Raw genomic sequence first — 24,292 nt, forward strand, 5'->3', positions numbered from 1 at the left:
GGAAAGAAATGTCCCTAAGGGAAGTGGTGGAATCCCAATACTAGACTTAGGCTAGACAAAGAAGGCAGAAATGTATGGTAGGCAGTTTGCCTCAAGGACAAATGGAATAACCTAATTGGTGTTTTATAACCTTGAATTCTCAGTGGGCTCTGGCTTATGATTGTTTTTATCCACAGAAAATTCTTTAGAACTTATGTTCTGCAAGGCTTTTTGGCAGATTATAACTAGAAAATAGAGCCCATAGTTACTCGCCATTAAAGTAGTTCAGTTGCAGTCAGTGAAAAAGCATATTCTGGGAGGATTTCCCCAGTAGGGTGCATAGAACAACCACTTGAATACTGATGTTTTCAAATCAGCTGTATTTTCCAAGGCACTTGGCAAATCCTGATCTATATATTACAGTCTTAGAGAGTTCCTTCAGGCCCTTGTCCACAGTTCCACGGCTAGTGTGTGTCAGAGGGAGGGCTTGAACCCATGTTTTCCTGACTCCAAAGTTGGCCATTGATCCACTATCTTATGCAGCTTCTCCTTTCAAGTGAATAAAAGAATATTATTTCAAGATAGTATTAGACCTGACTTTTGATTTCTACTTTTCTGGACTTAAATTCCTGGCATGGTACTTTAACTCCAGAAAGGTGATTTGTTACTTTGAGAACTATAGAGCCATACACAGAGATCTGGAAGGGACATTGAAAATCTAAATCATACTACAATCCTTTCATCTTAAAGTTGGGGAAACCGAGGCATAGGAAGGCCCAATGACCTGTCTCAAGTTCCACAGTGAGCAAGTGATAGTGCTAGGACTTGAACCCTGGTTTCTTGATTCCAAATCCAGCATGTTTTTAATTGCAACACAGAATCATCCTGTCTTAATTTAATTTTATATGTAGGAAAAGAAATTCTGGTTAAATAGTAGTGTCTGCAGGATTGAAGCCAGTGGCATTCATTATCATAGATAGAAGAAACATATTTGGTAAAACCTCAGAAAGTAAAGATGGAACAGATCTGTTAGGTTATTTTATCCCTTTCCTTTTTTGATGCCAAATCATCTTATAAATATTTTATTTCTTTGGTCAGCCTATTTTTAAATATCCTCCAGAAAGAGTTTCCTTTATGTCTCTTAATGAAGTCTTCATTCCAATAGATCTCACAGAAGGGAAATTTTTCTGGATATCAAGCCCACCAAATTTTGATTCCATCAAGTTATTTTTATTTTTGGGACACCTTTTATTTAAGCCAAAGCTACATATTTCTATTCTCCTATGTGTAAGCCCTAGCTATTGGTAGACAGTTATATCCCATACACTCCCTTTTCCCTCAGCCAGACAGTCAATTATTTTAGTTCTTTCTTCATGTTTGTCCCTCTTCCTCATAGTTATCTATGTTCTATTTCTCTAAACTCCTCCATTCATCTTTATCTTTCTAATAATGAAGTGCCCTAAAGTAAACACAGTATAAGAACTGTTGCCTCTATAGAATTCTCCCCACATCCCTGATTTTTGTGGTTTATTTTATTTTATTCAAACACAGGGATCTTAGTTTAGTGGGGGGGGGGTTTTGCCATAGTATACCTAATTTGCTGTTTATTCTTTTCTAGAAATATCCCCCTTAAGTGACTATGTTCCACATTATTTATTTTCCTTTTTTTCCCCTAAGTCGCTTTATTTTATTGTTTAGGACTCAGTTTTCTACCTCTGCTGATGAAAGACTGGTTTCCCCTCTACAAATTCTTCTCAATTCTTATGAACGTAGAATTTCCTAGATCTGGTGTTTATTTTTTCTTATATTGCATAGGCATAAAACATACTCTAAAATCTTCTCAAATCAATTGCCCTGTGTCACTTACTCCTTGAGTCAATTCATATCTGATAGAATTTTTCTTTCTGTGAGCCTTTTATGACATTTCAAATAATTGCCCAAGCATGGCTTTCTATTTTGTATTTTGCTTCTATTATGTTTATTTAGAAGTTCTTATCTATACTGTGATTTTTCTAGCTCTGCTCAGGGTCTGCTATACACAGATGTCATAGGCTTTCAAAGTAGACTTGTGTTGACAAAATACAACACTCATTCCTATTAAAAACACCAGAGAGCGTAGAGAAAATGGAGTCCTCCTTAAAACAATAAGTAGCATCTACCTAAAACCTTCAGCAAGCATCATATATAATGAGGACAAGTGAGAAGCATTTCCAATAAGATTGGGGGTGAAAGAAGGATGTCCATTATCGACACTGTTGTTCAATATCGTACTGGAAACATTAGCTTTAGCAATAAGAGGAAAAAAAAGAAATTGAAGTTATTAGAATAGGCAAAGAAGAAATAAAGCTATCACTCTTTGCAGACGATATGATGATACACTTAGAGTATCCATGAGAATCAACTAAGAAACTACTTGAAAAAATAAACAACTTTAGCAAAGTTGCAGGATATAAAATAAACCCACATAAACATCAGCATTTCTATATATATTACCAACAAAGCCCAACAGCAAGAGGTAGAAAGAGAAATTCCATTTAAAGTTACTGTAGACATCATAAAATATTTAGTCATCTACCTACTGAAATGAATCCAGGAACTATATGAATGCAATTATAAAACACTTTCCACACAAATTAATTCACATGTAAATAATTGGAAAAACATCAGCTGCTCATGGGTAGGCCAAGCTAATATAATAAACATGACAATTCTATCTAAACTAATTTACTTATTCAATGCCATACCAATCAAACTACCAAAAAAAATATTTTATAGAGCTAGAAAAAATAATAAGATTCATTTGGAATAACAAAAGGTCCAGAATATCAAGGGAACTAATGAAAAGAAATGCAGGGGAAGGTGGCCTAGCTGCTCCAGACCTTAGATTGTGTCATAAAGCAGCAACCATCAAAACTACTTGGTACTGGCTAAGAAACAGAGTGGTAGATCAGTGGAATAGGTTAGGTATGCAAGAAACAGTAGTCAATGACTACAGTAATCTACTATTTGATAAACCCTCAGCTTCTGGGATATAGAGAACATACTTTGACAAAAACTGCTGGGAAAACTGGAAAAGAGTATGGCAGAAACTAGGCATAGACCAAAATCTCACACCATATACCAAAATAAAGTCAAAATGGGTTCATGATTTAGATAGAAAGGCTGATATAAGCAAACTGGGAGAGCAAGGAATAGTTTACCTATCAGATTTATGGAGAACAGAAGAATTCATGACCAAACAGGAGATAGAGAACATTATGAAATGCAAAATGGATAATTTTGATTACATTAAATTGAAAAGTTTTTGCACAAACAAAGCCAATGCAACCAAGATTAGAAAGAAAGTAGAGAATTGGGAAAGAATTTTTACAACCAGTCTCTCTGATAAGGGCCTCATTTCTAAAATATATAGAGAATTAAGTCAAATTTATAAGAATACAAGTCATTCCCCAATTGATAAATGGTCAAAGGATATGAACAGGCAGTTCTCAGATGAAGAAATTAAAGCCATCTATAGTCATATGAAAAAATGCTCTAAATCACTATCGATTAGAGAAATGCAACTCAAAACAACTCTGAGGTATCACATCACATCTATCAGATTGGCCACATGACCAAACAGGAAAATGATACATGTTGGAGGAGATGTGGGAAAATTGGAACACTAATGCTTTATTTGCGGAGTTGTAAAACGATCCAGCCATTTTGGAGAGCAATCTGGAACTATGCCCAAAGGGCTATAAAAATGTCCATATTCTTTGACCCAGCAATAGCACTTCTAGGGCTGTATCCCAAAGAGATCATACAAATGGGAAAAGGACCCACATGTACAAAAATATTTATAGCACCTCTTTTTGTGGTGGCCAAGAACTGGAAATTGAGGGGATGTCCATCAATTGGGGAAAGGCTGAACAAGTTGTGGTATATGAACGAAATGGAATATTATTGTGCTATAAGAAATGATGAGCAGGCAGACTTTAGAAAAACCTGGAAAGATTTGCATGGACTGATGCTGAGTGAAGTGAGCAGAACCAGGAGAACATTGTACACAGTAAGAGCCATGCTTTACAAAGACTAAAGTTGATAGACTTAGCCCTTCTCAGCAATGCAAGGATCTAAGACATCTCCAAAGGTCTCATGATAGAAAATGCTATCCACATCCAAAGAAAGAACTATGGAGTTTGAATGCAGATCGAAGCATAGTCTTGGCTGTTTTTTCTTCTGCTTTGTTTTGTTTTCTCTTTCTTGTGGTTCCTCCTATTGGCTCTAATTCTTCTTTACAACATGACTAATGTGAAAACATGTTTAACAGGAATATGTATGTATAGCCTATATTGTGTGCCGTCTTGGGGAGGGAGGCTGGGAGAGAGGAGGAGAAAAATTTTAAACTCAGAAGCTTATGGAAGTGATTGTTGGTAAATTAAAACAAATTAATAAAAAAGTAGTTCCTAGAAAGATTACAAGTTACGCCCTTTTATTCACAGATAAAGAGATGTGAGACCAGGAGATGTGCCTTAAGTGAGGACGGATGATTAGGAGATCGGATGCTGTAATTTTTTAGCCATTAAATCCATAGTTAACTGCTATATATAAAAACCAACACTTTTCCCAACATTTTAGTTCCTCACAATTGTGAATGTGTACTAAGTGACCAGCTGGTAACTAGTATCAACTGCCATAATGAGAATAACTGGACCCTTCATACGTATCATGTTAGCCACACACACGCACGCACACACACACAGAGCAATGAAATTCAGTGCTGGCTGGTTGTGGAGAAGCAGATGCACTCATACATCACTGGTAGAATTTCAAACTTGTAGAATTTTTTTGAGGAACAGTCCTGCAGAGTACACAATAAAAGTTAGAAAACAATCCTTACCCTGGACCGAATAATTCCAGGCTGGGAATGTAGCTTAAATGTATTTTTAAAAACAAGAACTATTGGGCAGCTAGGTGGCACAGAGCGCTGGCCCTGAAGTCAGGAGGATCCGAGTTCAAATATGGCCTCAGACCAAACACTTGACACTTACTAGCTGTGTGACCCTGGGCAAGTCACTGAACCTCAATTGCCTAAAAATGAAAAAAAAAATTTAAAAAAATTAAAAACAACAACTATCTACTTCTTCAGAAATTTTCATAGCAGCTTTATTTGTAATAGCAAAAGGCTGAGATACACCTAAACACCCAGCAAGAGGTGAATAGTCAAATAAATTTCATTTGGGACAATAAGGTAATTGCAACATAATTGTTAAGAACCAGGAAAATGGCTAAGTGAATTTTTTTTTAGTACGGTTTTCTCCAACTCTTTTGTTTTGTGGAGGGTGTAAAGGGTGGATAATGAAAAATGGGCCCCGTGAATCTTCATCCTTATTTTTGAATCCATGCCTACAGCAGGTTCCAACAGCTAGCTGCCCTCAGTTGCCTCCTTGGTTTTAGGTACACAGGAATGTAGACTCAACTGTTCAACTATGAAACTAGCGCTTGGCTGGCCCTCAGTTTTATTAAGAACAGGGGAATTTGTGAGAGTGGCTATTGAGGCTCCTAAGGTAAAAATGAAGTTGAGTCTATAAACTTAAGTCAGAGCCACAGGCCACAGCTCTGGTTTTGAAGATGAAGGAAGAATTCATCTGAAGAAACTTTTCGTGATCTAAAGAATGGGCAATTTACCGATAGAAATACAACTTGGACTTTTTTATAACAGCCTTAGTATTAGTAGAAATGAATTATGTAACTATTGGAATTACAGTTTCATTATTGTGGTATATTGTGCTTACTATTCTGGAAAGTACAAATGGAAGAAAAATTAAATTTGAATCCATAAAATCCCACTCCTATTACCCAGGATTCTCTCAAAGGAGTATAAGTGCCCCCAGTTTAGTAAAATGTAAAAACATGACTAATGATCATGCTTCAGCATTCTCTGAGTCCAATCATAAATTCACTTGGCATATATGTAGTTATCGTCTTCTTATATGGAGTTTCTATTCCAGCCCAGCAAGAATTAGAAATGGACATTTGCAAAACTGCCAAGATTGGTACCTTCTAAAGATACTCACTCTACAGCTTATTTTTTTATTGTAGAAACAGCAGGTGTTAGAATTAGAGCACTAGGCAGGGATCGTGGTAAAAATGCTAATAAAGGCTGAAATGTTCCATTTTTATTATAACTCTTTTTTAAAAACCATATATACATTTAACAGTAGCCTTTTGGAAAGAGTTTGAAATGGAGAAGCCAGAGGCATCAGGAGAAGAAAGAAACGTTAGGGCGTCACATCCAATGTGACATTAAAATATAACCATCATACTACCTAATCAGTATTTGTTCCCTGGATAAAATCAGATTCAAATGCCTACTCTGCACATTGGAATGTGTGATCTCTGATTTTATGTGTGTGAAAATACACATTCTCAACTTTTACAATCCTGAATTTTTTAGAAGATGATTTTCTTAAAATTATATTTATATCATTGGACATAATAATGACTTTTCCGTTTTTCAGATGCAGTGTTGGCGAGTGGTCGGGTTGTAGACTATTTATTTGTTGGAAATATTGTTTATACAGTAAGTCTTTCAATATACTTCCTTTTATGTAGTGTTTAAGATATACTGTCTTTAATGGTATATGGCTTACTCTTTTTAAGAGCACTACTGATTCTTTAATCTTAATTTATTGTGCTTTTAACTATTTGATGTATATTACTGAAGAACAAAAATTACTGGGTAGTAATTTTTGACTATTAATTTGTAAAAGGTCATAGTCTAAGGACATACATATGTATGTACCTATCTGCATATATGTGTATGTATGTATATCCAAAGAAATAAAACCTTGGATGTTTCTTCCCAACCCCTCCAAGTGGTCTGTTTTTTTAACTAGAATGGGTAGGAATAAAATAAGCAGGTCTGATATGACCTCAAGTTTCCTAAGCCTTGAGACGATAACTTGGTCAGAAGAGAAGGGGACTACTTAAGGTGAAAATCTTTTGTTGGGTGGGGGAAGTATGCCCCTATGTTCCCCAGAAGCCAGATTTTTTTTGAAGTAGCTCCATCATTGAGACTGCCATGAAGGGTGGGGCAAGGTGATTTCTAAGGGGGCAATGTGACAGCACAAGAACACATTCTGACTCCATTCCTCTTTCCACAGTATGTTGTTGTCACTGTTTGTCTAAAAGCTGGTTTAGAGACAAGAGCTTGGACAAAGGTAAGTATTCCTTTTGTATGGTGTGTCTTAGTGCCTGCACTATCTGATGCCATTATCACTATTTTTGCTACGATTTCTCATTGAGAGTCAGGGGAGGTTGGGTACCAAATAAAACTTCCATTTTGCATTTTCATGTTGTGGGTTGATTTAGATCACAGCTAATTTCCCATCTGAAGTTTTCCAGCTGTTCAATTTGCATGTCTGGCATTTGAAATAGACTTCATTTAGCATTCCATTAACTGAGACCCGTGTTAAATGACCCAGCACGTTTACAATGAAATTTAACATGGCATCACTCTGTGCCAAGGTATACTCTGAATATTGTAAGGGAAGAAAATCAGGTTTTACAAGCTTGTCACCTATGAACAGTTAGATTATATAGCTTACCATATATTCTTTTCCAGAGGCAAATTAATGACAAGAATAATAACTGATCTGTGGCCTCACTGATTAGGGAATAATATGGCTGTGGGTATTCCAAAAGCAACCAATAAGGTTGATATCTTCACACCTTCCCATTTATTCGACTGTTTGCCCTCATTTCACTTACTTTTTTTTCCTCTTCTTTAGTTCCCATTTCTGCTTCATTTCCTAAAGTTTGACATAGTCTTCAGATATGTGGTCACTTGTCTTTTATACGTATCCCATGAAGTAACATGCTAGACTTAATATTTCAAGATGTGTATTAACTTAGTAAGGAGAATGGGTAGAAAATTTGGCAACCACAGATTTCCAGACACTCGCCAGGACTTCAGAAATGAGCTTCTTAGAGTACCAGATGCATCATACTATAGAAGGAAATTATTGAATATAAGGACTTTTCACACTATAGAGTTCCTAAAAAAGATAAATTCACAGGTCCAGGACCCTACCCCCAAAGCTGGCAAAATATACTAGCAAAGAAAGAATTATTTACATTTTATAATTTATATGCTTCCCAGTTATTTTGGGAGAGATCTTGTGATTTCATTGATATAGGGAAAGTTGCACTAAGCCCTGGAGGAGTTAAGTAGCTTGCCCAGGATCACACAGCTAGTAGTGTCAGGGGTGGCACTAGAAGCTAGGCCTTCTAATTAAGATGACACTCTGTCCACAGGGTCACACTGCCTTATGCTTCTTACATTATCAGTATAAATTTCCCGTGTTTTTTTTTTAGTGAAGCAATTAGGGTTAAGTGACTTGCCCAGGGTCACACAGCTAGGAAGTATTATGTGTCTGCGGCCGGATTTGAACTCAGGTCCTCCTGACTCCAGGGCTGGTGCTCTATCCACTGTGCCACCTAGCTGCCCCTCCTGTGTTGTTTTGCCAAAGAAATTTGTAAGTGAGTCCAACCTGGAAACATTAGCTAACACACTGGAAGACAGAGATAATGCACAAAGATTGTGAACAGGCCAGAGCATTGGACTGAATCTAAAATCAAATTTGATAAGGATAAAAGTAAATTATGCTTTGTGTAATAAAAATATACAAGGACCACAAAAAATTAAATTCATGAGTATACAAAGTGTGAGTCATGGCTTGATAGCAGTTATCTAAAGGGAAAAAAAAAGATCTAGGAGCTGGTAATCCAGCAGTTCACTACCCTGGTCAAATCATACTGGTAACATGTTCGAGTCACCAAATTTTAAGTACATTACTATCCTGGAGATAAGTTATTGATAAACTGGATAAGTTAGAGAAGTTATTGATTGCTAAGTTATGTTGGATACTATATTATTAATAATAATAAAAAATATTAAAATAAATAAATGAAATAAGAAAAGGAAGGTTTAGGTACTAAATTTTAAGAAGGACATTGGCAGCCAGGATTATAAAGGGCCTCAATTTATGCTATATGAGGTTCAGCTGAAGGAACTAAAGCATTTATTGGAGAAGGCTCTGCAGAGAGGAGGTGAAACATGATAACTGTCTTCACCTATTTGAAGGACTGTTATGTGAAAGGATTAAATTTGTTCTTCTTGGCCCCTACAACAGAATTTAGGAGCAAAAGGTGGAAGTTAAAGAGGCAAACAGGCTTCATGTGAAGAGATACTGCCAAACAATTCGAGCCATCCAAGAGTAGAACAAGCTGCCTCAGAAGGTGGTGGAATCTGTGTTCATTGAGATTTTCAAGCAAGGGCTTGATGACCACCTTCTGGGCACACCTCAGAGGGGAGTCTTATTCAGGACTTGTTAGACTAGCCCCTATCACTGGGATTCTTTGAATCCATTTAGAAACATTCACCTATGGCTTGTGCTCTGGAGTATGCCTGATTTACTGTCCCCTGCTCCTCCTCCAAAACCTAGGGGCCAAATACAGAGATTAACATGGGACTAAGTCAGTCAAGAGAGAACATAGGTTCTAGCCCTTCCTTTCATTGCTTTATCCAGCCCTGTGAATGTCCTTATCCACCTTGCAGGGTCTAGGGAATCAGGGACTCCCACTGCTTCTTCTATCTGGTGTAGGAAGAAAGTCATGATCATTAAGGTAGTCAGAAGATCACATTGTTGACAGTGGGACATACCCTGGAGATCTGCTGCATGTATGATTGTTGGATAGCTTTAAATTCTCCCCCAGGACTATTAACATATGATAATAGCTATTAATGTCTCCCTTTGGTTGAAAACGTTACTCACCAGGGCAGGTAGGTGGCACAGTGCATAGAGCACTGGCTCTGGATTCAGGAAGACCTGAGTTCAAATTTGACCTCAGACAGTTGACGCTTAATAGCTGTGTGACCCTGGGCAAGTCACTTAACCCTATTGCCTAGCCAAAAACAAAACGAACAAACAAACAAACAAAAAAACCCGTTACTCACTGATCCAGGTAAAACTCAGTTTTAGTTTCTTCAGTTTGTAAGTTACCCCTAGCTGTCTTTATAGTTCCCGGGTACTTCCTATTTATGAAAAAGACATGTCTGTGTTTTCAAGCCTCCCTGAGAATTAGGAAGACTCTTTGCTTCCATCGTGTTGGTATATGTGTAAGGGTGTGTTTTCTCGGGGGAGGGCAGCCAAGTTGTCCATGTGGCAGACCTCCCCCGTCCACCACTTGGACAGCCTTCACCCAAGATGCAGTGCCAAGGTCTGACCTGACGGCCTAGAACTGCAAAGCACTTATTATTTCAGCTGCAAGAGAGTCAGCCTTGAAGACCCTTGCATTATTTTAAAAGTATGAAGTTCCCAGCTTTGGGCTGATGCTCATCTCCATCATCAGGTGGATTGGTTACATGGAGCACATCCCCAGGAGACCAAGACTCTCAGCTCAGTAGGTCTGGCGATGGAAAGTCAGCTTGAAGAGGAACAGGGGAATTTTTTGAAAAGTGCTGTATTAAAAACCCACTGGACATGCCACATTGAAACATCCATACGTAGTTTCAGCTGGCATTGCAGCAGTAAATTGTCTTCTCCCTCCTGTTTCTGTATTTTTTACGGGGATTCTTTGCGTTTTTACAAACGTCATTCTGTCTTTTTCCTGTCACTAATCTGTCTGACCACTTAAAATCCATCTTCCACACAGGTATAAAAGTACAATGTTTCTAAAGCACAGGTCTGACCATGTTACTCCGCTGCTCAGTAATCTCCACTGGCTCCCTCTTACCTCTAGGATCAGATACAAATACCTGTGTTGGCATTTAGAGCCCTTCACAAGCTAGCATCAGCCTACCTTTTTACCTTATTATACATTGCTCCCCTTCATATGCTTATAGGTCTAATCAGTCAACAAACATTTATTAAACACCTACTATATGCCAGGTGCTATTCTGAGTGCTGGGGGTGCAAAGAAAGGCAAGCTCATGCACACACACACACACACACACACACACACACACACACACAACGCATAAAAACAATCCCTACCCTCAAGAAGCTTACATGGAAAAGACTATTTATAAATGGGAACAGATGAGACATATACAGAGTAAAAGAAAGGTGGCCTTAGAGTAAAAGGATCAATTAGCAGAGGAGACCAGGAAGGCCTTCTTGTTGTTTGTCATATGTAATACTCCATCTCTAGCCTCCATGCCTTTGTCCAGGCCATCCCCCAGGTCTGGAATGCACTCCCTCTTCACCTCTGCCTCTTAGAATGGCCTGCTCCTTTCATAATTCAGCTTAAGTGTCCCTTTCTACATAAGGCCTTTCATGATCTTTGCCCCTTAGCTCTTAGTGTGACTCCCCCCAAATTACCTTGCATTTCTTTTTTTTTTAATATAAATTAATTTATTTTTAGTTTTCAATATTCACTTTCACAAGTTTTTGAGTTCCAAATTTCTCACCCCTCCCCCCACCCCAAAATAGCCTGCATTCTGAATACCCCTTCCCCTGGTCTGCCTTCTCTTCTATCTCTCCCCCCTCCCTTCTCTTCTCCCCTTCCCCTTCTATTTTCCTGTAGAGCAGGATAGACTTCTGTACCCCATTTCCTATATTTCTTCTTTCCCAGTTGCATGTGAAAACATTTTTTTAAAAAACATGTGTTTTTAAAACTTTGAGTTCCAAATTTTCTCCCTTCCTCCCTCCCCACCCACCCTCATTGAAAAGGCAAGCAACTTAATATAGGTTATACATGTGTTCTTATGCAAAATACTTCCATAGTAGTCCTGTTGTGAAAAACTAACTCTATTTCCCTTAATCCTATTCTGCCCTCCCATTTATTCTATTCTTTCTTTTGACCCTGTCCCTCCTCAGAAGTATTTGCTTCTGATTACACCCTTTCCCAATCTGCCCTCCTCTCCATCACCCCCCTGCTGTCTTGTCCCCTTCTCCCCCTACTTTCCTGTAGGGTAAGACAGATTTCCATACCCAATTGAATGTGTATGTTATTCTCTCCTTAAGCCAAATCCTATGAGAATAAGATTCACTCATTCCCTCACCTTCCCCTGTTTCCCCTCCACTGTGAGAGACTTTTCTTTTCTGTTTTTTTTTGTGAGATAATTTACCCCATTTTACCTCTCCCTTTCTTCTCCAAGTATCATCCTCTCTCATCCCTTAATTTTATTCTCCAGATATGATCCCTTAATCTTCAACTCACCCTGTGTCCTCTATCTATATATACATACATATAATTTTTTTTCCTTCAGCTACCCTAATACTGACAAAGTTCTCATAAGTTATAAATATCATCTTTCCATGCAGGAATGTAAATGGTTCAATCTTAATAAGTCTCTTATGATTTCTCTTTCCTGTTTACCTCTTCATGTTCCACTGAGTCCTGTATTTGAAAGTCAAATTTTCTGTTTAGCTCTGGTCTTTTCATCAAATGCTGAAAGTCCTCTATTTCACTGAATGACCATTTTTTCCCCTGAAGGATTATACTCAGTTTTGCTGGGTAGGTGATTCTTGGTTGTAATCCTATCTCCTTTGCCCTCCGGAATATTATATTCCATGCCCTGCGGTCCTTTAATGTAGAAGCTGCTAAATCTTGTGTTATCCTGATTGTGTTTCCACAGTACTTGAATTGTTTCCTTCTGGCAGCTTGTAATATTTTCTCCTTGACCTGGGAACTCTGGAATTTGGCTACAATATTCCTAGGAGTTTTCCTTTGGGGATCTCTTTCAGGAGGAGATCTGTGGATTCTTTCAATTTCTATTTTGCCCTCTGGTTCTAATATATCAGGGCAGTTTTCCTTGATAATTTCTTGAAAGATGATGTCTAGGCTCTTTTTTTGATCATGGCTTTCAGATAGTCCAATAATTTTTAAATTCTCTCTCCTGGATCTATTTTCCAGGTCAGTTGTTTTTCCAATGAGATATTTCACATTGTTTTCTAATTTTTCATTCTTTTGGATTTGGTTTACAGTGTCTTGATTTCTCATAAAGTCACTGTCTTCCAATTGCTCTATTCTAATTTTTAAGGAAGTATTTTCTTCAGTAATCTTTTGGACTTCCTTTTCCATTTGGCCAATTTTTCTTTTTAGGGCATTTTTCTCCTCATTGGCTTTTTGGACCTCTTTTGCCATTTGGGTTAGGCTATTTTTTAAGGTGTTATTTTTCTTCAGTATTTTTTTGGGTCTCCTTTAGCAAGCTGTTGACTTGTTTTTCATGATTTTCTTGCATCACTCTCATTTCTCTTCCCAGTTTTTCCTCTACTTCCCTTACTTGCTTCTCAAAATCCCTTTTGAGCTCTTCCAAGGCCTGGGACTGATTCATATTTTTCTTGGAGGCTTTGGATGTAGGAGCTTTGATTTTGTTGTCTTCTTCTGGTTGTATATTTTGATCTTCTTTTTCACCAAAGTAAGATAATATAGTCTGACTCTTTTTGCGCTGCTTGCTCATGATCCCAGCCAATTACTTGAGTTTTAAACTCTTTGTTAAGGTAAGAGTCTGCTTCCAATGTGAGAGTGTACTGTCCCAAGCTTCAGGGGTTTGTGTAGCTGTTTTCAGAGATACTTGTAGGGACCTGTAAATTTTCAGTTTTCTACCAAGGTGGTGTATGATAAGGGGCGAGGTGTTTACTCCTTTCCTGGCTGTGACCACAGGTATTCCTTTCTGTCCTGTAACTATGAGGAGGGGTTCCTCTCCACACCAGCGCTCCTCCTCACCCCAGCACTGCCACCCAGAACTGTGACCCAGATCCAAACACAGGCAAAGCAAGAGATTCTTGCCTCAGCACTGGCAAAGAGATCCCTGCAGTCCCTCTCTGATCAGCCACTGGATTTCCCCCTCAGTCTGTGGGCCGGAAGCTTGGGAAGCAGCTGCCCCCCCAGGGCCACGCTCTTGGGGAATGGAGCTGAAACCCGCCTTCCTCTCTCAGCACCCACAGAAACAGACTTGTCCTACTGACCTTCTAAGTTGTCTTTGGCATTGATGGATTGAGGAGTCTGGAAACCTCCACAGCTGCCCGCGATTCAGTCCTGTGAGGCCTGCTCCAGGTTTGCTGTGGCCTGCGCGCCCACGCTGCACTCCCAGCCTGGCGCAATATACCTTTCTGATCAATCATCCAGGTTGTCTTGGGCTGGAAATTTGTTTTACTCTGTCTTTTTGTGGGTTCTGCTGCTTCAGAATTTGTTTAGAGCCATTTTTTATGAGTATTTGGAGGGATTTGGGGGAGAGCTCAAGCAAGTCACTGCTTTCACTTGGCCATCTTGGCTCTGCCCCCCCACCTTGCATTTCTTTTGCATATACGTTATATATGTTAACATATATATATATAATCTCCCCTGATATAATGCAAGCTTCTTGAGAGCAGGGACTTTACCATCCTTGTATTCTCAGAACTGAGCAGAGAGCCTGAAATATCATGCACACTTAATGAGTCCATGTTGACAGGGTGGTTAATTTTAGGCACGATCTGATGCAATCAGGTACAACTATTAAAATCACAGAGCAGAGGAAGATAGAATGCCAGCCCTGGACTCAAGGGCCTCAGTCACTTACTAGCTGTGTGACCTTGGGCAAATCACTTAACCCTGTTTGTCTCAGTTTCCTCAACTGTAAAATGAGCTGGAGAAGGGAATGGCAAACCACTCCAGTCTCTTTGTGAAGAAAACCCCAAATGGGGTCACAAAAGGTTAGATGTAACTGAAACCACTGTACAACAACAAAATTAAAATCACATTTTTAGAGTACTTGAAAGTTTTTAAAGCACTTCCTTCATAACAACGCTGTTATTTGTAGGTAGTAAAAGCTATATAGTCTCCATTTTTACAAATAAGGAGACTGAGGTTCGTAGCAGGGAATCATGTGGCTGTGGTTACCCACCTAGTAAATGTCAGAGCTGTGATTCCAAACCCAGTGCCTAGCCCCGAGTCTAATATTTTTTCCATGTATGACTCTACTGTCTTTAATTCTAATCCATCCTTAAATGTCTGTACTTTGCTAATGTTTAGCTAATTGAATTTTGCATATGGATCCTTTAAACTTTTTTTTTCCGCTTTGGTGTTATGAAAAAAAAAAAGCATTAGAACTTTGTCCCCAATTCAGAAGAGACTCCAGCTCAGATTCCAGCTTTTATTTCTGACCTGGGGCAAGTTATTAAAACTTCTGAGCCTCAGTTTTCTACTCTATAGAATGAAGATAATAATAGGTACACTACCTCATTCACAGGCTTGTGATAGAAAGTACTTTATGAATCTTAGAGCTCCATTACAGGGAATATTATTAATAAAAACAAAAATAGTATTTCTAAGAAATATAGAAAAGTATCTTTCTGGAAAAGGTTTCTTCCTTCCTCTAGTGATAATCTAAAATTTATTTCTGCCGGATATTTTTGTCTCCTTATCTTGGCAGTTTCTGATGCAAATTATATTACTCATCCTAAAGCCCAAAGACAACTCCGGCCATACACACCTCCACTTAGCACTTAAAGAGAGAGTGCCATCCTTGAAAGATTGTTGTGAGGAAAGTGTTATATGTACAAGATCATCATTATTACTCCTTTTGTCAGATGTCACTTGAATCCATAGCTAAAAATCTTTGGTTTGAGCAAAGAATGGAAAGTTATACAGAGGCAGGAACATTCACTTGAAGGGAGAGGAATACCAGAGCTGAAGGAGGTGTATAGTAAGCCAAACCTTTCAGAGTAGAAAGAACTGACTTATTTTTCTCTGTTTTTTTTTCTTCTGTAGTTTAGTCACCTGGCTGTTTGGGGAAGTATAGTGCTCTGGATGGCATTTTTTGGAGTCTACTCGACCTTCTGGCCCGTCATCCCCCTTGCACCAGACATGCTTGGGCAGGTTAGTGCTTCCTCCTGGTGGGTCAATGTGGTTTCCAGAGGGGCTCTTTGTTACTTACTATCTTTGACAGCAATCACAGCTATTGTTACCTGCCTACATCAAGAAAGAGGAAGAAAAGCAAAGGCCAGGAATCAAAAGAACCCTCAGAGTTTGTCTAAGCTAGCTGAATGTTATGTGAAGTGTTTGATATTTATAATGAAAACACATCCATCCAACTGAAATTGAAACTGTTCCTTAGCCAGCACTGCCACATAGCTAAGGTTCTTAACCATGGGAGCTGAGGTTCATCAGTATTACGACAAAGCATTCTGAGATCTGGAGTGGTTTTCTGAATCATGAAGAAGAGAGTAAATATGAGCTACTTACTGGATTTATTTGTTTGAAATTTAACAATCTGTATATGGCATATATGTCCGGGCTAAAAACCAGAATATTAACCAGAATTCTTATCCCATATCATTGTGGAATGACATTCGCTACATAAAAATTCTGACTAGTTTAAAAAGTACATAGTTTTCACTTAGAGACTGGATTTTTAAGACCTTCTTTTGAAAACAGATTTGAGATTTTCGATAACTCTTCCCTGCCTGCCTGAGCATCTTTGGCACTGAAGTCCTAGAATGGTGATAACTAGAAGCAGCCCCTGAGACTGCCTTGGTCCAAGCTCACATTCCTGGAGCTGCTCCAAGGGATGTGGGCCAAGTATCAATCATGGCCTGGCAAAGCTGAGGAACAGGACTGCTGTGTATACCCCCTGTGAATGGCTGCTTTTTTTTTTTTCAGCGTATAGTAATCAGTTTTATAGTTCAGGATTTTCTGACATCCTGTGGATAAAAGGATATTATATCTTTTTCGGGTACAGGAATGAAGTTGAAACTTGCCTGTAGCACTAGAATTCCCTGCTTTTGGAAGGTATCTTAGCATTGTGAAATTAAATGAGAAAACAAGAGATCAAAATGTATTCCAGGTTTTTACCAAACCTTAAGGATCAAAGAAATAGCTTAGTGTTTAAAAATATCTTACTAACTAATAAAGATGTTGGGCTAAGTAGTGAAAAGAGCTTTCCTAACAAGTGTAATTTGTGAAATGAAACATGTCAAATTTACTTAAAGTATTACATGCAATTTGATCAAAAAGGGGGGGGGAAGGAAAACATATATTACAATAACACCTACTCTGTAAGGCATTGGTGCTTATTGTATTTGTTTTATATGTCATTCCTCTCATTTTTAATGTTAAGTCTAGTCATATATATATATATTTATACATCTGTATATCTGTATATGTGTTAGTCATACATATGTATGTAAAATTTTCTGGGCTTTTGAATGACAAGCAATTGGTGGGGCTTCAGTCAATTGCCACGGACAGCTGTCTAACCTAGAGAGAGTGACGAGTGACAAGAAGGAATCAGCACAGTGACTGAGACAAAAGCCAGTTCCTTTGATAGGACATCACAGTGTCTTGCCTATGGATTTTCACACTAGGTAATAATGCATACTTGCATCATCCAGTTACTGACTCTAATTTACATGTCCATAAACTAAGTTGAAATTTGATTGACTCTTCCCTACCCAGAAAGATTTCAGTGGAGAACAATAAGCTTATAATGCAGTAATAACTGTGCAGAGATTTGCATGCACTGTTTAAATAGAGGGTGGACATATATTAAAAAGTTATGTGGGATAAATTTCTTTTTTAATTAGAATGGGGGTAGGACACAAACTAGTGCATTGCTTTGTGACTTAACATCTGCTTTGATGTGTAGACCCATAGGTCCCAAGCAAAGCAAATTAAGTGTTAATTAGCATTTCATTTTTGCTTGAAAATTATCTCAAATATGTTTTTTCTACTTAGCCCATGTTACTTTACCATTTTCTTTTTACCTGCCCTGATTGATGCCTTCAGATGTGACATTAATATCTGGCTGTGAGTAAAACAATACTGTGGAGTTAGGCTCATGGAGTGCACAGGCTTTACCCTGAATGATTGAATGAGATCATTAATGGAGTCAAGTGCTCATATAGTCATGTTCCCGTATTGGAATTCTGCTGTCTGAAGCATTAAAGAGCTGTTCATCATTTTCATTCTTTCACCAGAGGAGAGCTCTTGGGAAAGGAGTGTCATAATACTGTGTCTCTTTTCCAGTTTGAGAGTTATTTTGAATAATGCCCTCCTGTCCTGATGCCATCTGGTCTATATTTGGACTCATTGATTTGCCACTTCTTTGGAGAGTGTAAGAAGGTGATTTTTTTTTAAAAAAATCATTTTGGTCACCTTTTGAAAATGCTGAAAGACCATTCAGGTGGAGGGAGTGCATGAAACTGGCATTAGGTTTCAGAAAGGCTTTCTGTAAACACAAGAGGAATTAAATGCTGTCATAACACTGGCCGATGGTCAAGTAAACTACAGCTGGATTTGGCACTAGTTAATAAAATGAATTACCTCTCTTTCTCCCCTAAGACAAGTCTTAGGCTTTGTCCTGGCCATTTTTGTCTGTGTGGTTCTAGGCAATTGAAAAATATTTAGGAGGATGCTTGTAAATAGTTTCTTTTTTTATTTGTTTTCATTTTTAACCACATTTTCAGGCATTTTTATGAATGAATTCTTTTAAGTCCTCTAAGTACAATGTGCCAAAATGATTCCATTCTTTAGAGCTATAGAAGTAAACCATTGTCTTACGGTGGCCAAAATTTCTTGCCAGGTTGACAGTGTTTTAGGACACTCAGAAGATATGATTCTCTCTAGTCATCAAATGTCTTCATTGAACCTTTCAGATGGAAGTCCTTTGAAAAGTTATGTTGCTTCTGAAGAGTTTATGGAACCATTTTGACTAAATGTTTCTTTATCTTGTCCCTTATATTTGGAGGCTTTCTCACACGGACAAAATACTGGTTTTGTCCTTGAGGGCAAAGGGAAGGAACAATAATTGAATCAAGTGTTTCTTTGTTGTCAAAGACTCTTTCTTAAAGAACCTTCCAATACAGAACATGAAAATGTAATGAGACAAATCAGCCGACAAGTCCCAGGGGGAATTTTTTAAATCAGAAAAATTATCTGTCTTCTTTCTCTGCCTGGAAACTTAAACCATTTGTTCATCTATTCAACAGACATTTGCAGATAACTGTGGTATAGGCGTTGAGGAAAATATGAAGATATCAGACCTCAAGAATGTTCCTATCTAGTAGGGGGAATAAGAATTACATGATAGTTAAAATACAAAATAGGCTATAAGGAGTATGTAAGAAAAATACAACAAATTACTTCATAGGATTTGGAAGGGAGAAATCACTTCTCTCCTATCATGAGTCCAGAGGGATGGAAAGGGAGAGATCAGGGAGTGAATCAGGAAAGACTTCATAGAGAAGAGATCATTTGATCTGGGACTTTAAGGGTGGGTTGAGTTTCAGCAAGTGAAAATGAGAGATAGGAGAAGGGGACCAGCCTCCTGCTCTTCCATTTTCCTGAGCCTGAATAGTCATGAAAATGATAAAAAGCCCAGTACTACTGAGAACCTTTGACAATAATCAAGGATAGAACTGGCTCAACAAATCTGAAATCAACTAGGAAATTGGGGTAAATTTTGCCACAAAGAATCATACTATTCCTATCAATTATATGACCACTGGACTTGTCAGCCAACATACTCTTTCAGAAGCCCCCCTCCAACTTTAGGAAAAATAAAGATTGTCTTTAATATTTACCATTTTTGTAAATTAAAAAGCATTAATGCAAAAGTAAAAAGATGAGATTTTGGTATGACTACAGATAAAGGAAATGTGATCTTAAAAGAGGATTGTATTTGTATTCAATTTGTATGATTTGTATTCAGATCTCACAGGTGATAATTACTACCTGTATGATCTTGAGCAAATCACTTAACTTTACTCATCTGCAGAATGAGAGTGTTGGACAAGTGGCCTCGGAGGTTCTTTCCAGCTCAAGACCTATATGATCCTTTGATAATAAAGCCAGATCAAAAAGCTACCTTATTGTTATTTTCACATGTATCCCACTGTGTAAGAGTCTTCCTTAACAGTTTTGTTCAAGTCTCAGTGGCTGTGTCCCTCTTTTGGTTTGCAGTGTAGGAGATTAGCTGGGTTAGATTTTTAAACCCTCATAGTAAGCACATAATAAAGGCTTTACTCATTCATTCTTGAAAGGAAATGTAGTTTGGCATTAAATTCCCTATTGTCTTTGCAAAATATCTTTGATTTTTTATAGTTTTCAGAGTAGTCTCAAAACTTTTTCTGCCATTCTATTGTATGTGAACCATTTACCTTCTCACCGTCTCTTTTTCAGTTAATGCTTGGTATTATTACAACAGAGGATAGTATACTTAAATTCTTCACAGTGGACTTATATAATCAACCAGCCAAAGAAAATAAGATGCATTCAGGTAATGGTAGTAATCCCCTTAAGGGAGCTAAACTTTCTGAATAGGCAGTTACACCAAATAGCATCTCATCGTGTGCACTGCGGAAAAATCTTTCTCACCAACTTTCTTGTTTTTCTTTAAACTCCTTTTCATTGCTAGTAAAAGAAGAGAAGGGGGATAAAAGAAACCACTTTCACTTCAAAGGCTAAACACCACTAACTTTGTCTTTGGAGCCAAGCTCCCATCTCCAGCCAGTCCCTGGTGCATGACAGTCATTTGTGTAAAATAATGGATAAAGTTTACTTAGAATTTACATTCACGCATGTGCATATACAGTGTAGGTCTCTGGTTTCATAAGAAGGAGCAAAGAAACATTTTGACCATTTTACTATCATTGGTGTATTCTGTTGACACAGAAATCTCAACATTTTCCCTTGCTGGCAGGGAAAGAAGTCTTGGCACTGTCTTGAACCCATTTGTGGGGTTGTGACTTTCACTCTTAATCTAGTTGGAGCTCCAGTATGGTTCCAACTCCATTTGGAGCTTTGAACTTTTATCAAACAGCAAGCCCAATTGCTTTCAACAGATGCCATAGAGACCACTGAACTTGTGCTCCTGTGTCTCACACTGAGAGATCTGAGCTCTGAAACAGTAAGGATCCTAATAATGTTTTTTTTAAAAATATTTCGTTGACTTTGTTAAATGTTTCCCAGTTACATGTAAAAACAATTTTTAACATTCACTTTTTAAAATTTTGAGTTGCAAATTCTTTCCCTCCTTTCTACCCCTCACCACACCTTGAGAGGGTAAGCAATATGATTTAGATTATACATGTGAAGTAAGGCAAAATATATTTGTGTATCAGACATGTTACAAAAGAAAACACAGACACACAAAAAAGAAAAAAGTTTAGAAAGCATGCTTCAATCTACACTCCAAGTTTGTCAGTTCTTTCTCTGGAGATGGGTCCTTTGGAATTGTCTTGGGTCATTGTCTTGATCAGAGTAGCTAAGTCTTTTGCAACTGATCTCATCCATACAATATTGCTATTAGGGTATACAGTGTTCTCCTAGTTCTTCACTTTGCATCAGTTCATATAAGTCTTCCCATATAAGTCTGAAACCATCTTGTCATTTCTTACAGCATAATAGTATTGCATCACAATCGTATACCACATCTTGTTCAGCCATTCCCCATTTTATTAGCATCCCCTTGATTGCCATTTCTTTGCCAGCACAAAAAAGAACTGCTATAAGTATTTTTGTACAAATAGGTCCTTTTTTTTCCTTTTCTTTGATCTTTTTGGGATGGAGACCTAGTAGTGGTATTGCTGGGTCAAAGGATATGCACAGTTTTATAGCCTTTAGGTGCAGGGGTGGGGAACCTACAGCCTCCAGGCCACATGTGGCCCTCTAAGTCCTCAAGTGCAGCCCTTTGACTGAGTTCAAACTTCACAGAACAAATCCCCTTAATAAAAGGATTTATTCTGTAAAACTAGGACTCATTGATAACTCTACTAATGGTGCATTAGTGCCCCAATTTTTCCACATCCCCTCCAGCATTTGTCATTTTCCTTTTCTATCATATTAGCCAATCTGATAGGTGTGAGGTGGTATCTTAAAGTTATTTTAATTTACATTCTTTTGTATTGATTTCTTCTTCTGAAAACTGCCTGTTCATATCATTTCACCATTTATCAGTTGGGGAATGCTCCATTGATTGTTCCTTATATATTTGAGAAATGAGGCCTTCATCAGAGAAACTGGCTGTAAGGTTTTTTCCAGTTTACTGTTTTCCTTCTAATTTTGACTGCATTAGTTTTCTTTGTGCAAAACCTTTTTAATTTCATGTAATCATAATTATTCATTTTACTTTCCATGATTTTATCTGTCTCTTGTTGGTCATAAAATCTGCCCTTAAAAGCATCATAATATTGTTAACAGTTTTAATGCCTACTGAGTACTAATAGCTTCTGGTAAATATTCCACAGTTTTAAATGAAATCATCAACACTTTCTTCAAGAGTTCAGTTGCAAGACAAGCAGAGTTTGGGGTCCTTATGAATTTCTTCTGCAAGCCCCTTTTGTACAAAGTCTAAGTTGCTGCAAGCTTGTAATAGAACATATAACTACAAGGGCATATTAACTGAAATACAGCATGTAGACAAAGGAGATACTCTGCTTTGGCTAGGTCATATTTAGAATGTAAGAACAGTAAGCACTAATATGTATGTGGCACTCTAAGGTTTGCAAAGCACAAATACAGAAATGATTCATGCTTTAGGTGTAGGGATTGAGCTAGATAAAATCTGAGAGCTTATCCATCTCTGGGCCAACAAATCTGATTCTTAAGTTTGAAAGAGGACTAGTGAAATCTTCACTGCATATTCCTGTGGGAAGACACATTTTCATGTGCTTCCTCTTCCAATGTTATCAGTAAAGAATGGACTAGTGAAATCCATCCTCTGCTTGAATGTACAAATTGTTGGCCATTTTTTCAAAGCTGAAAAAGAGAAGGCAACTTATTTTTTTCACAAACCTGTCAGATGCTGGAGCAGGCCAGAGAGGTACCTCTGTGAAAGGTAATCTGTGAGAAATAACTATGCACTTAAATTCAGAACTTTTTTTTTATATTTCCAACAAGTAAATATTTTTGTCATTGTATTTTCTGGTAATGAATAAGCTATATTTTTATTGTTTGGGGTGACGTTGTTGTTTTAGACCTCCACTGTCTTGTGAACACATGCAGAGACACAGAGTCTGCTGTACCATTTTCTGTCAAGATTGCTACCAGCTCAAAAGGATCAGGGCTGCCCGTGGTCCAGGGACTGCAGCCAAGCCTTTTTCATGATGATACAGTAGTACTTTCTGCCAAACAATCAGAGTAAATTACAGCTCTCCCCTGTTATTGCCTTTAGGTACAAAGTGAATTGACTTTAAATAACTTTCTTCCCACATTTTGTTTAGCATACTTTCCCCACTTCATGTGATTAACTTGATTTCAACAAGGGGAAGGCTCTGACTAACATGGTGTACTTGGCTACAGAAGGCTTTCTCTTACAGGGGCTGTTTCCTATTGCTGTAACTTCCATACATTCATGCGTGCACGCACACACACATACACACGACACACACACTCATATATATGTGTGCGTGTGTGTGTGTCTGTATTCATACCATAGCAATGAAATATATACATATACAAATATGTTGGGGTATATTGCATTGCTATACTAATGGAATTATATTGCTATACCAATCTAATTACTGGAATTAGGAAGACCCAAGTTCAAATGCAGCTTCAGACATTTTCATTCTGTGTAACCCCTGGACAAGTCATTTAATCTCTGTTTGCCACAGCTTCTTCAACTGTAAAACAGAGATTATAATAGCATCCACTTTCCAAGGTTGTTATAAGGATCAAATAAAATCATTGTAAAGAACTTATCATAGTACCTGACACATAGTAGGCACTTAACAAATGCTTGTTTCTTTTCTTCCTTCTGCTGGGGAGATAAAATGTACACAGAACATAAAGAAGTGATACAAGCATGAATTCTAGGGATAAGAATCAGCTTATACAAAAGTATTTAGGTGAGAGATGGAATGTCTGTGTGTGGCAACACCTGCCAAGAACGTTTACTATTAGGGTGAAGTTTTGGCTGCTTACAGAACCCTCCATTGTGTTCATAAGACCATAGAATCAAGACCATTTGGAGCTGAAAAGAAACCGCAGAGATCATCTAATCCAATCTCCTGCCCTTCCCTCTTTTGACAAGCGAGAAAACTGAAGCCCGGGGAGTTAAGGTTACCTATTCAAGATCACGTGGGTCATAAAGTGGCAAAACAAAAGTACCAGTCTAGGTCCTTTCTGAATCCAGCGTTCTCTCTGCTGCATTGTGTTGCCTCTCTTCCATTTCTCCCAAGGCGTCTTCTTCTGCAGACAGAAATGCCTTTTTAAAATGCAGACCTCACCCCTTACATGTCCTTACCCTGTTCCTGTCCTCCCATAGGTCTTCTCTCTTTGCCAGGCTTAGGACTCTTCCTGGTGCCTCGGTAGCTATTTCCCTGGGAAGGAGTGGAGG

At 38.1% G+C, this 24,292-nt stretch overlaps 1 protein-coding gene across 6 annotated transcripts in view; it reads left to right on the forward strand.

The window, feature by feature from the left end:
• ATP8A2 (ATPase phospholipid transporting 8A2) overlaps positions 1-24,292 on the forward strand; it is a 756,382-nt gene that overhangs the window by 591,319 nt on the left and 140,771 nt on the right. For all 6 annotated transcript variants that reach the window (XM_020997141.2, XM_078147076.1, XM_078147075.1 and 3 more), the window contains exons 31-33: positions 6,483-6,544; positions 7,128-7,184; positions 15,724-15,831. In XM_020997141.2, coding sequence (XP_020852800.2) covers positions 6,483-6,544; positions 7,128-7,184; positions 15,724-15,831 — 227 coding nt within the window. The remainder of the gene's footprint in view (positions 1-6,482; positions 6,545-7,127; positions 7,185-15,723; positions 15,832-24,292) is intronic.

The sequence above is a fragment of the Phascolarctos cinereus genome, unplaced genomic scaffold (assembly GCF_003287225.1).
Source record: "Phascolarctos cinereus isolate Bilbo 61053 unplaced genomic scaffold, phaCin_HiC Scaffold_726;HRSCAF=1367, whole genome shotgun sequence".
Taxonomy (NCBI): Eukaryota; Metazoa; Chordata; class Mammalia; order Diprotodontia; family Phascolarctidae; genus Phascolarctos; species Phascolarctos cinereus.